Source organism: Balaenoptera physalus, assembly GCF_965194825.1.
Source record: "Balaenoptera physalus genome assembly, chromosome: 12".
Classification (NCBI taxonomy): Eukaryota; Metazoa; Chordata; class Mammalia; order Artiodactyla; family Balaenopteridae; genus Balaenoptera; species Balaenoptera physalus.
This window is the reverse complement of record NC_138897.1, coordinates 96,802,923-96,816,694: the sequence shown is the minus strand read 5'-3', so window position 1 is coordinate 96,816,694 and position 13,772 is coordinate 96,802,923. Positions and strand designations below refer to the sequence as shown.

Here is a 13,772-nt window from a genome sequence, read left to right as displayed (position 1 = left end):
AAGTAGAGTCAGACAGTATTGTCCTTTGCGGACTGGATTATGTCACAATGTCCTCAAGGTTCATCTGAGTCGTAGCATGTGTCAGAATGCCCTTTTTAAGGATGAATAATATTCCATTGTATGGATGGACGACATTTTGTTTATCCATTCATCCATCAATGGACATTTGGGTTGTTTCCCAGTTTTAGCTATTGTGAATAACGCTACTGTGAACATGCGTGTGCAAATACCTTTTCAAGTCCCTGCTTTCTGTTCTCTTGGGTGTATACACATAAGTGGAATTGCTGGATCATCTTGGGAGACTTTTAAATGGGGAAGTGATACGATCTGATTTACATTCTTAAAAGTCACTCTGGATTTTGAAGAATGAATGTATTCCACAGAAATACCCAGACCTCTGCTTAAGCATGGTGTCTTGAACCCATATACTTATGTCTCCTTCTTCCAGAAGGTCGCTTATTAAAATGATAGCAAAAAAATTTAAAAAGACAAATCCACAAGGACATACTTGAGTCCACAGAAGAAACAAAGCCAAGAGATCAGCTGACAAAATTTTGGAAGCTGGAAATCGGATTGTTATTGATCTGAGGAGATGGAATATCTGTTGCCTGCACTGAGGGAAGCCAAGAAGCAAGTTCATCTATTCCGGTGAGTCTGGCAGAGCCTGGCCAGTTACAGTTACTAGCCCCACCTCTGAGCTCTGAGGACACAGCAGGACTGATTGAAAACCTGAGAGGTTGCACTCTTCATCCCCTCCATCACCAGTGTATTCAGGTGACTACCTCACCTCCAACATGGCAGAAGACTAGCGAACTTTCATTACAGAAGTTCTGAACCAGAGGGGCTCTGGATTTGAGAACACCTGACAGCTGAGACTGGGCTGCAGTAATAAAGATGAAATTATACGAAGTTCGCATACTAATAGTAGCACTCGAACCCCTTTTCTCCAGTTAGCCACGAGAATGTTGGCCACTGTGCTTATACCATGCTCCCCTACAGCCACCACGCTCCCTGCCCCACCCCCCAACCCTGGGCAAGAAATGAAAAGATTCCTCTCTGGGTAAACTGACCAGCCCAGGAGAAAATACCTCAGTTACTGAAAATGGGTGATCCCCAACAAAACTGGGTCCCGGGCTTCCCTGGTGGCGCAATGGTTAAGAACCCACCTGCCAATGCAGGGGACACAGGTTCAAGCCCTGGTCCAGGAAGATCCCACATGCCGCGGAGCAACTAGGCCCGTAAGCCACAACCACTGAGCCTGTGCTCTAGAGCCCACAAGCCACAACTACTGAAGCCCACGCGCCTAGAGCCCATGCTCCACAACAAGAGAAGCCACTGCAATGAGAAGCCCATGTACCGCAACGAAGACTCAATGCAGCCATAAATAAGTAAATAAATAAATAAATTTAAAAAAAGAAAAAAAAGATCAACATGGACTTCCCTGGCGGTCCAGTGGTTAAGACTTTGCCTTTCAGGGACTTCCCTGGTGGCACAGTAGTTAAGACTCCACACTCCCAATGCAGGGGGCCCGGGTTTGACCCCTGGTCAGGGAACTAGATCCCCCATGCCGCAACTAAGGAGCTGGCGAGCTGCAACTAAGACCTGGCACAACAATGACAACAACAAAGAACTTTGTCTTCCGATGCAGGGGGTGTGGGTTTGATCCCTGGTCAGGGAGCTATGCCTCTCAGCCAAAAAACCAAAACATAAAACAGAAGCAATATTGTAACATATTCAATAAAGATTTTAAAAATGCTCCACTTCAAAAAAAAATCTTAAAAAAAAAAAAGAGAAAGAAAAGGATCAACAAACATTTCAGGAAATGCTGATAGGGTAACACAAAGATCAAACAGGGGAAAAAAAAAAAAAACCCTGAGAAAATAGAAACAGCACGCGAGACAGAAAAAAATTCAAAAAATATATAATTAAGATCCCAAGGGATATTGTATCCATGAAATAAGGATGGGAGACAATCAGGAAGGAATGTTCTAAGAATGAAAAAGCAGGGAGGGAGGGCTGATGTAAATGAACAACAGGAGAGCAGACCCAGCTGAAAGGGTGGCATACAGGGCCTCTCAGAAGGTCAGGGCAAGTCCTGGTCTAGAGGGACCCTTGTCCTATGGGGCCAGGTAGCTAAGCAGTAGTATTGTGATATATTTTACCACAATTTTTTAAACGTTTTAAAAAATCTGAGGGCAGCCCTCATCACCCATTTCTTTCAAAGCAACAGCAATTATTCTGAGAAATTAAAATCACCGCTGAAAAAGCTACGTTATAGTTTATTGTGATCCTAATTCAGCCCAAGGTGAGCGGTGAAATCATCTCTACTGTAGTTTACGTTTCTTAGGGGAGCACCACCTGAGGGCAGTGACTACCTTTTTAAAAACGAATCCTGACATTCAGAGATTTCTGTTTCTCCGTCCATCATTTTAGGGTCGTCTCGAATCACATGATCTAGAGGCAGGCTGGGCTGTCCCTGCTCTCTCACCCCGCACCCCCTCCCCCCTCCCCCCACGACGTCAGTGTGTCTGAGGACCTCTCCCGGTCGTCTTCGCTCCCCCAGAGAGGCCAGGTAGGTGTACCAGAACAGAGCCGCCAAGCTGGCAAAGAGCACCCGGAACTGCCGGAGAGAACACAGGCCGCAGTAAGAGCAGGGCCTGGGCACACTTATCAGGCACCCACCCCCCAGGACAGAGCTCAGTCGCTGGTCAGTCCATGCACCCACTGCGGTATTTGCTGAGCCTTTACTGCGTACAAGGCACTGTGCTAGGGGCGCGGCAGAGAGGGGTGAGGAGGACAGTCCCCGCCTGATGACGTTTACGGGACAGCAGGGAAAATACTCCTTCGCCGAGCACTTCAGCTGTGGTTCAGCCTCTCACCCCAGGACCAGTCAGCATGCAGGTGGCTTCACCCGGCTCCTCCCTGACAACTCCACGACCTCCTCTTCACTCTAACCCATCCTATGCCATCACCCTGCTTCTATGATCGGACAGGCATACTCCCACCTGAAATCACCTTTAGTCAATTACTGAGTCTCCCGGGCACGTAAGCTCCATGAAAGTAGCAGTCTGGTCTACCTCATTAATCACTGTAGCCCCAGAGTCTAGAGCAGCAGGGCATACAGCAGGTGCTCAATATATATTTGTTGAATAAACTCCCTGCCCCTTAAGCACTCGCCTGCAACCACCTTTTAGGAAGGTCTCTGACCCCAAGCTTGCAGCCCTGTCCCTAAGCTAGTCAGAAGGATTCCATTTTCCAGCCTCTCTACTTTCCCTTCCATAGACCCCTCCACGTCCTCAGCCGTTCTGTCTTCTCATGTCTTTATTTCATCTTCTATATGCCTTAGAACCCACAGTGCATAGCCCTGGTTTCCTTCCCTTCTGGCTCCTCAGTTGCACTCCCTGGAAAAACCTAGATCCTCCTGCCTTCTCACCTGCCTCAGGCCCCAGGCCCCTGCACGTGAGTCTTCAGCCTCTCCTGGCTCCCCCGTCTCCAATCAGCTTCCTCTCCTATCCTCCGCAGCACCAAGGTGACCACTTCTTTACTCCCCTCAAAATACCCATCCCCCCAAGCCTGCCCCACCCCTCCCCTCCCAGAGGGAAGACAAGGTGTGGCCAGGGTCCCCAGTGAACAGTGGACCTCCTCTCTCTGCTGTGCTCACAGGGGAGGCGAGCCTTCCACCTGAAGTGCCTCTCTGCTTGCGCTGCCGTCCCACCCCCACCCCCGGCACTGGGGCAGCCCGGGGGGCCACCTGCATGCAGCGTGGCCACTCTTCTCCTAGCTGCAAAGCCTTCTCCTCCCCTGGCCCACTGCTAACTGCCGTTTTCCCCTCCGCTTCTCAAACGTCCGAGAGACTTTTTTAGACTTGTAGTTTATCTTCTACCTCCCCACCCACTCATCAGTTCTCAGCCATCTGGCTTCAGCCACATCGAGACACTGAAGTTGCTCTTGCGAAGGCCATTTTTAAAGCCAATGGAAATGGACCGATTTTTATTTTGCTTTAACTTCCTGCAACATCAGCTATTGCTGTCCATCACTGCCTCTGGTTTTCTGCTACCCCTTGGGGGTGTGTGTGTGTGTGTGTGTGTGTGTGTGTGTGTGTGATTACCAAGCCCGTCCCCTCCCTCTTCCCACCCTTGCAAGGTACCTCTTTCCCAAGGGGACTCTTGCCCCAGGTCTCTTTCTCTCCTCTCCCTAAAGCAGGATGGAAATCAGCCTGCATGAGCTAGTTTCAGGTAGGTTACTTAAATGGTGTGCAGAAAAGGGTTAACACAGCAGGCCTGAGGCCTGGGAATCCCTGGAAAGGCCTGTTTGAGAGGCTGGTGCTCAGCTGGTGTCTGGGAACTTGGATCTCATGCGGTTCCCGCCTTTCCTCCGGGGGCGTGGGGAACTCTGGTGCAGGGGGCAGTGCCCATGTGCCCAGCCCCCAGTAAAACCCTGGGCAGAAACACCGAGTGCCTGCATTTTGCGGGTGGGTGAGGGCTTGCTCTGTGTGGCCCTCAGGGGAGGGAGGGAGGCAGCACAGCGCGCCAGCAATGGAGTCCCAGCATCCAGTTGTACATCCCGGCTGCGTGGCCCTCATAAACCTAGGCCGTGAGCCCGTCCACCCGGCAGTGGTCTTGGGACCCGGACACAGATGGGCTGTACTTGGTGTGGAGACAGTGGACACTGGCGGGGCCTTCAGCAAACCGGAGGGCGGCCTCACCGCAGTCCGCCTGCGGCCCGCGGTCCAGCTCGCATAGGTTCCCGCCCAGACGCTCCGACCCTCGGCTCAGAGCCCCCCCGCCCCGCCCCGGTGTGGCTCAGAGCCCCCCGCCCCGCCCCGGTGTGGCCCTGACGTCCCCGCAGGTGAGGCTGCCCTCCCGCAGCTGCGTGGGCGCGGGCTGCAATCCAGCCCTAGAAAGCCGAGCGCTGCCCGGGACGAAGGGGCGCGGTGTGGACCCCGCTTGGGAGGCCCCTCCTTCTATGTCGCTTTGCCTGCCAGAATCCAGAACGGTAACGATTCCGGGCGAAGAGGAAAGCCCCAGAAGGAATCCGGAACTTGGGGTGACCCCGAGGCTCGAGAAAAAGAAGGCTGGCGGGGGTGGGCTTTGGGGGAGCTCGAAGCCCCTCTCCGGCCCCGCGGTGCCGGGCTGGCCTTACCTGCAAAGGGACGTAGTTGACGTTAATAAACTGCACTGGAGTCCAGACTCGCCAGTTCATCTGCAGCGCCGGCCAGAATCCTCTCTTCATCTTGGCAGCGAAGGCGGTCGCGTCCGTCCCCTGGAGAGGGGGGAATGCAGGGGGGAACGCAGACCGTGAGCAGTACCGGGGCCCCAAAGACTGACACCGTGATTTCTTTAAAACTGCAGTTTGTTCCGTTTATACGGACAAGCGGGGCAGCACGGAGCTGACAGTCCAGGAGGAAGATCCTCAGAGCAGCTCACTGTGCGTGACCTTTGCCCACGACCCCTGAGCGCTGAGCTGACGACGGTGGGATCCACGCTGCGGGTCTGGGCACCAGAACTGCTCTGCTGCTGGCTCAGCTGTCAGTGCTTTCCAAAATAATCTCCAAAGCTGATGCATTTCCAATCAAAAGTTGTCAGGAGCTTTTAAAAAACAGACCCCAATAAATTGATTCTAAATGTCATCTGGAAGGATAAATGCATAAGAATAGCCATCCTGAAAAAGAATAAGAAAGGAAGGCTTACCTTACTAGAAATTTTTTAAAATGCTGTAAAATTATGGCAATTAAAAAGTCTAGTAGCAACAGCCAAAAACAAACCAAAACATGGAAATTTGGAAATGAATAGAATCCAGCAAAAGAACAAAGAGTCCAGATAATGGCCTGTACACATGGGAATTGGAATATGATAAAGTTAACATTTTACTATACTGGGGACTGTTCAATAAATGGTAATGAGACAGTTTGCTATCTAAGTGGAAAAAACTAAGACGGAAGTATATCTCCCACTATATTAAAAAACAAACACATAATACTAGAGGAAAGTATAGGAGAATATTTCTATTATCTTTGGGCCTATCAAAATGTACAAAATAGGGCTTCCCTGGTGGCGCAGTGGTTGAGAGTCTGCCTGCCGGTACAGGGGACATGGGTTCGAGCCCTGGTCTGGGAAGATCCCACATGCCGCGGAGCAGCTGGGCCCGTGAGCCACAATTACTGAGCCTGCGCGTCTGGAGCCTGTGCCCCACAACAAGAGAGGCCGCGATAGTGAGAGGCCCACGCACCGCGATGAAGAGTGGCCCCCGCTTGCCACAACTAGAGAAAGCCCTCGCGCAGCAACGAAGACCCAACACAGCCATAAATAAATAAATAAAAATTTAAAAAAAATGTACAAAATAAAATCACAAGAGTAGAAGGAGAAAATATAGGAGAATATTTCCATTATCTTCCTTTAAGGAAGCCTACAAAGGAAAAGAATGACAGATTTGAATGCATGAATTTTTTAAACTCCTGTATGGAGAAAGACACCATAACACCCTTTATTTATATAACTTATACAAACAATTTAACTTTATATGAAGTTAAAAGACAAACACCTGGGACTTCCCTGGTGGCACAGTGGTTAAGAATCCACCTGCCAATGCAGAGGACACGGGTTCGAGCCCTGGTCCGGGAAGATCCCACATGCTGTGGAGCAACTAAGCCCATGCGCCACAACTACTGAGCCTGCGCTCTAGAGCACGCAAGCCACAACTACTGAAGCCCGCATGCCGCAACTACTGAGCCTGCGTGCCTAGAGCCCGTGCTCCACAACGAGAAGCCACCACAATGAGAAGCCCGCGCACCGCAACGAAGACCCAACGCAGCCAAAAATAAATAAATTAAATAATTAATTAAAAAAAAAAAAGTGTAGGAAAACAAACTTCACACAGAGGGAAGAGCCACAAGGGTTAGGAGCTCTCAAGAGTCACAGAACCTGTGTCTGAATCCTGACTCACGGACTCGTTACATGACCTCAGGCCAGTGTTTACCCTGCAAATAACTGAAGGCCTCAGCTTCCTCAACTGTCAGGTGGGGTTGATGGGAGGCTCAAAGGCCTGAAGCACTGGATGCGGAGCTTGGAACAAGGCAAGTGCTCAGTAAATGTCTGCTAATGCTATCATTCTGCACCACTGCAGGGAGGACAGAAAACGACAGCCTTGGTTGGACCACAATTCTAGGAATTAACTAAGCGGGAATCCTTACACAAAAGGCACAGGCATACGGTGGGTGGAACGGTCTGTAGTCTGTAACACGACCTCTGGATCACAGAATGCTGGATGCAGAAGCACCTGCAGTGTGTGTGCCGTATGGATAGTGTGGTCCCACATGTCTCATGATGTGGTGGGGACTTTATGCACTTTGGTAACATTTGCCATATACTTAGAGGCAAATGTTTTTGTTTTTTAATGGAAATATACTCCCTTCCTATTTGGAAGGAAAAAAAGGGAGAAACTGCTGTGGTACCCTCACTCCTAATATGGGCACCCTCTACTTTCTCCTACCTCTGATTTCCTAAGGACTTCCCAAATATTTCTTTTTACTATCAGGGACTTATTAGCAATCACAGTGAAGTTTAAACATCTTTTCTACCGCCCACCAGGGTCACTTTAGACAGCATGGGTGTTCTCCTTACTAATAAGAACTTGACGTGAGGTTTCAAAATAAAACCCAAGTGAGAAGCGTTCACCTGCTGTGATGGGTTGAACGAATTACTTTCAGAGCAGAACATGACACGTCTCGGGCACGGAGGTGGAGAGGGGATGGTGAGGGAGCCAGTTAGTGGAGTGAGGTTGGGCAAACACACCTCCCAAGTCTTCCGTTGTGATGTTAAGTCTACGCTGGTAAGTCAGCCTCTTCAGAGCACTTGTGATGTCCAGACCCTGAGTGAGCACAGGCTTCTGCAAGGCCACTAGGGGGCTGGAACTTCTGTGCCATGGATCTCTCTGGCACTCTGGCGAAGCCCATGGACCCACTTCTCAGAATCATGTTTTGTAATGTATAAAATAAAATATGTGGGATTACAAAGAAACCAATTATACTGAAGTACAGCTATCAAAATATTCAGAAAAAATTTTATGACAGACCAGTATATATGCTTCTTTACTAACACATTCAGTGCTGAGACTTGCCAGCAGGTGTAAGGAGTGATAAGCATCACTGATACTCTGGGCTATAACTGTGACAATGGACGTGTGACAGCCCACTCTCTGGGACTGCCACTGCAGGCCAACAGGTGCTGCTAATACGACTGTGCTTTGCTTCTGACGTTCACAGAGGACAAGGTGAAACTTCAGTTTGAGTGTAAAGTTCACAGACACTCTGAATTCCAACCACAGCATCCCTGTGCCAGAGAAGAGCTGGCCTGCATGAGTCTATGGCAGAGACCAACCTCCAGGAAGTTCATGATGAGGAAGAACAATGACAGGAAGGCGGGTGCGAAGAGGAGGCGGTCCAGAAGGAGCCTCGTGACGCCTGCCAAGGGGGCCTCGGGAGGGATCCAGTGCTCCATGAAGAGGTAGAAGAAGTGACCCAGCAGCCCTGTGAAAAAGAACCTGAGGCCCGCGGTGGGGTTGAGCTGGACACACGCATCTTGGGGCCAGCTTCACCCCCAAACCCCAGACCCTAAACCCTGAGTCCCTCAGCACTGACCACACAGGTCTGTGTGGCCCTTCTAGAAAATACACTTTCTATGAATCCTCTCCAAGCATTCTTTTTTGCCTCTGACAGACCAGGCTCGTTCCTGACCCCAGTTGTCACATGGCTGGCTCCTTCTCAACACGTCGGCTTGGAGAGTTCCTTCCGACTGTCCTGAATAATGAACCCACCACCATCCCAGCCACTCTCAACTCCAGGCCCTGTTTCATTTTCTTCAGAGCACTGATCACTGACTGTCATGGTCTCATTTGCTTAGTTATATAGTGCCCTCTCTTCACCCCTAGAAGGTAAACGCCACAAGACTGGATCGTGTCTGTCTGTCCACTGCTATGTCTGCAGTGCCTAGAACAGGGCCTGGCTCAGAGAAGGTGCTCGGTAAATAATGGAAGCAACCCTGGTGTCAGAGCTTGTCATCAATCTCTCTTGGATCATTATCAGGGCTGAAACCTGGTGCTGTGCACTGGCTTGTCTGTATTAGGATTATTCATTGCAAGGAGCACAGAGTACTCAGGAGAGAACTGAACCCAGCCACCACGTCTACAGGGACAACAGACCTGAGGCTTCATAAAGCCCAGAATCAAAAGATGGGCAAGGGCCCAGGGGCCTCCCAGCTCGACAGTGAAAAGTCTTTAAACAAGCAGTTCTCCCCTGTCTTTCCCTACCCTTTCATAGAATGTTAAGTGGCCCAGGGCAGGGCTTCTCAGGAGGAAGAGAACGGAAGTCTTGAGGATGGAAAATTGTGATTGGATGACCTCCCAGGTGATTCTGATACACTCCCCCTCTCTGGGGGGATTTAGGACATTATGGAAAAAGCTGAGATAACTCAAGTTAGCATGCTTACAAATACAAAAATCTTATTTGTGAATTTTGAACTGAAAAAAAATCACTCTTGTTGCAAAAGACTTCAAAATAATCCATCTATACAAACACTATTGTTGGCCAGAGAACTCAGGGTGGATTTAATAGGTAAAACTCCTGAATCTCTGTGCTTTTGCAATTCAAAAAGTGGTTCAGAAATGACCATTTTCAGGATATGTATTTCTTTTCTGTATGTTTATGCTATGAAAATAACAACAGAAACTAACTGGCCATATTTGAGTCTGTTTTCCTCTTTCAGGGTCTTTGGGTCTTGAAGTCTGATTTTAGGTTCAGGTGAGCTATCTGCCCTCAGGTTTCTCAATCCAATTACGATGGCCACCCTCACCCATGCAATTCAAAACAAAAAGCAAATGAAACTATAAAATAAGTGAAGCTAATGTTATCCACCATTCTGACTTTCTCCCACGATGACTTCGATGCTTTTTAAAAAATTGTTTTTCTGAGGTAGATAATTCCAGGTCTTGATATCCTAGCTTTGTCGCACTTAGCCTGCTACTGGGTAAACCAGCCCCTTTATGGAACTCACCCGTAAATGGCATATCTGAGAGGCCCTCTGACATCTAGCTTTTGAGAGCAGTTTTCTTTTTCCTGCTTCTTCTCAATCAGCTGGGCCAGGAAGTTCCCAAGTGCTGACAAAACGCCACTGTGGACAGAGAGGTATTCAGAAAACGTGCAGGAGGGCATCTGTTCTTGCACATAATTAGCATGGCGGTTCTAAGAACATGCTGGGGATGGGTAGAGATGAACCCTTATCAGAGCAGCCGAAATGTGAGGTCCCTACATGAAAAGGTGGAGACGGCAGAATGTAATATACACACACAGGAGCACAGTTAGATTTCCAACTGGCGGGTGGTATCAGTGTCATATCCTGATTGTGATATTATCCTATAATTCTGCAAAAGGTTACCATGTGTGGTTATAAAAGGGCAACAGGAGGGATCCTTATGATGAAACTTTTCTGTATTTTGACTATGGTGGTGGATACACAAACCTATACATGTGATAAAACTGCATGGAATTAAACACACACTCACTCATGGACGAGTACAAGGAAAGCTGGGGGAATCTGAATATGACCTATGGGCTGTATCCATGCCAGTCTCCTTGTTGTGACACTGTACTACAGTTTTACAGAATGTTGCCAATGAGGAAAACTGGGAAAAGTATACAAGGGATCTCCCTGTATTATTTCTTACAACTGCATGTGAATCTACAATTATCACAATACAATTTTGAAATAAAAAGGTGGAGACAGGCCCAGTTGCTCAAAGGCTTGGTCTATAGCTGCGTTCTGAGAAGCTCTCTAAGCTGTAAAATCGAAAATTCTTAGAAGGGACAATAAGGGGCCTCTTGATCTGATCCTTGGCTTCTTCTTCCTCATCCTCCCCCTTGCTCACTGTTCATGTTCTCCAGGGACACAGACCCACCATTATTAGCTAGCTCCTCCCTCAGGACCTTTGCACCTGCCGTGCCCTCTGCCCTCTGCTTTCTTTTTTTGCTCCCTCCTTCCTCAGGCCTCCATTTAAATGTCACCTCCTCAGATAAAAACTGCCCTGGCCACTTTATCTGTGTTATACATTTATCTGCTTTTTGTCTAGTTCTTTACTAGAATACAAGCTCCATCAGGGTAGGAACTTACTTATCTTAATCACTGCTAATGCTCCCCACACAGGAAGCAGCTGTGCACATGTATGAAAGGCTGAATTAATAAAAGGGGACAAGCTTATAAAGTCTATTAATTGAAAGTAATGAAGGGGGGATGTCTCACAAAAAGCTCAGTACTCCAAATCAAAGGGCCGACCTAACCGGAGCACGGAGGGCGCTGTGTCAGCTTTCTCCCACATGCAAAGCTGCCAAAGAAAACAAGCCTTAACACCTCCTACCCCGTCCAGGCTTCCCGCGCACTTCCTAAAGGCGTTCACCTCAACCCATTCTAGTCCTCAAAACAAGAGCAGGTACTAACAAGCCGGAAGGTAGCAGCGGACGCCGCGCACGCTGGCGGGTGACAGACTTCTCCCCCGGGCCCCATTCACCCCGGACGGCCGTCACCTCCGGGGCAGAGGGGCTGGAGGCCCCGAGGTCTGCAGGGTCCTTCGGCTCGTGCACTCCTTTAGTCTGGTCCCTGGGTCCACATTTTAGGGTGTCTAAGAGTTACGGTTCGGAACCGAATATACAGAACGGCACGTGCTGAGCTTTCTGGTTAATTTAAGGCCTCTGGAGGGTCATTTTGACGCACCGGGATTTTGCCTTTCACGCTCAAACCCCCACGTTGGATGCACCTATGGGGCTGGGTCACCGGGCCGTCCGAGCTCCGGGCCGCCCCCCGCCCGGGCCCGTCCCCTCCGCCGCCGCTCCGCGTCGACCTGGTGGCCGCCTTGGTGAGCACCGGGTAGAGCCGCAGGAGGCGCAGGTACTGGGCAAGCGCCCGCCGTGTGAATGCCCCGAGGTCAGCCTCGGCCCTCAGCTTCGACGCCGCCGGCGCCATTGCCTCCGCCGGCCGGGGACACCGACCCCACTGGGCTCCGGGTGCAGCGCAAGGGGCGGGGACGGCCGGACATTTCCCGCCCCGCCGCGTTCCGCAGTGCCTCCCGGAACACACCCCTCGGTGCGCGGCGTGCGCCTCCGCGCACTTTTCCGAGAGTCCCTAACGGGCCACCTCCCCCTCGGGCGACGGCAGCGATTGGAGCTCGGCGGGGCGGGGCGCATCGAGCCTTCTGATTGGGCGGCGGAGAGCTTCCGGTCTCTCGCGAGAGTTGGTTGGAGCGCGCCAAATTTTTACAGGGAAGCTGCGGCGGCGGAGTTGGCGTCTGCACGGCGTTATGGTTCTGAGGAACAGCGGGCGGCGGCGCGCGGAGCCGGGCTCGGACGGCGACGCTAGCCGGTGAGGGGTGGCCCGGCCTCCCGGGCGGGGGGCGGGCGGCGCGGGAGCGCCCCCTCCTCAGCGCGCGGGGCTTCCGCGAGCAGCGGCGAGAGCGCCTGGGGCGCTCCCCACGGCCGCCCGACGTGGGCTCTCGGTTGAGAGTCGGGCGTCTTTCCGCCGCCGCCCCTCGTCCCGGTGGTGCCGCCTTGTCGGCGCCGTGTCCGGGCCCCTCGGTGAGCGGCCCGGCGGCGGCTCAGCGGGGACTGGGCGTCTCTGGGGCGGGGCCGTGGGGAGGGACGCGCCGGAGCGGGGCTCGTGCGGGGCTGCGCTGCGGGCGCGTTCTCCTCGGGGGAGAAGCCCCGGGCCACGCCAGGAGCGCGCCGAGGCGGTGTAGCCTAACCTCGGGTCGGCGCCCAAGCCCTGGGCGCGCGCTACGGTCGGCGCATTGTGTGCTCGAGTCGCGGCGGTGGAGGCGCGCAGCGTCGGCCTCCCGGTCCCGCCCGCTGCCTGGCGCGGGCCCGGCGGCCCTGAGCGCGGTGTGGCGCCGCTGCCGAGTAGGAAGAGCCGCTTTGGACTTCGGGCGCAGCGCTCGGACAGTGTCGGTCCTGTCGTAAGCGCTCAGTAACGGTGGTTGTCTTTGTTACGGTTGCCTTTGTCGTTCGGGTTTTGTACTATCACGGGGTAAAAAGTGAGTTATGCGGCTCCTGAGAAAAGTTTTGAGAGGCGGTATGGTCCAAGTGAGCAGTTTTCGAGTCCACTTAATCCAACTCACTTGATGCCAAGATAGAACCCAGGGTATTTGGAGGAACGTATTACTAGTGCAGAGCGCCGCACTCCCGGGAGCAATCCTCCGTAAGTAGCACTCCATTCAGTCTTGACTGGGTAGAGATCTGGGCCTCAGACTGAAGTTACCTGTGTTCTCTAGCAGGGCCTGGAATACAGTTTTTCTGCGGTTTTGATTGAAGGTGGATCCAGAGATTTTAATGCCATACCGTGTGGTGGTGTGTTGGTTTCCCACTGCTGCCGTAACAGACGACCGCTTAGTGGCTTACACTGTACCAGTGTATTCTCAGGTCAGAAGTCCTAAAACTCAAGATGGGACAGGGCTTCTTTCGTTCTGAAGGCTTGAGGGGAGAATCTGTTCTCTTGCCCTTTGTAGCTCGTAGAGGCTTCTTTCTCCACCTTCAAAAGCAACACTATCAGATCTCCAGTCTCTCGCTCTGATTTCTGGCTCCCTCGCGTAAGGACCCTCCCTTTATGATTGCAGTGAGCCCACCCAGATAATCCCCATCTCAAAATCCTGAACGTAATCACACCTGCAGACTCCCTTTCGTCATGTAGGATAACACAGGTTCCTTGCATTAGGACATAGACATCTGGAGGGGTCGGGTT

At 51.5% G+C, this 13,772-nt stretch overlaps 2 protein-coding genes across 7 annotated transcripts in view; one reads left to right on the top strand and one right to left on the bottom strand.

Annotated features, from left to right (window-relative positions):
• Nucleotides 1–2,259: 2,259 nt before the first annotated feature.
• PXMP2 (peroxisomal membrane protein 2) lies at nt 2,260–12,144 on the bottom strand. The gene is made up of 5 exons (XM_082417197.1): nt 11,884–12,144; nt 10,047–10,163; nt 8,376–8,538; nt 5,143–5,262; nt 2,260–2,620 (listed from the first exon to the last, which is right to left on the bottom strand). The coding sequence occupies exons 1-5, from the start codon at nt 12,003–12,005 to the stop codon at nt 2,372–2,374; spliced, it is 771 nt and encodes a 256-aa protein (XP_082273323.1). The 5' UTR covers nt 12,006–12,144; the 3' UTR covers nt 2,260–2,371.
• A 102-nt stretch (nt 12,145–12,246) lies between these two features.
• POLE (DNA polymerase epsilon, catalytic subunit) overlaps nt 12,247–13,772 on the top strand; it is a 55,363-nt gene continuing 53,837 nt past the window's right edge. For 5 of the 6 annotated variants that reach the window (XM_082417165.1, XM_082417163.1, XM_082417167.1 and 2 more), the window contains exon 1: nt 12,247–12,401. In XM_082417165.1, the coding sequence (XP_082273291.1) occupies nt 12,340–12,401 (62 nt within the window). In that variant the 5' untranslated portion in view covers nt 12,247–12,339. Of the gene's footprint in view, nt 12,402–12,975; nt 13,233–13,772 lie in introns of those variants that run through there. The other variant, XM_082417164.1, reaches the window with a different exon arrangement.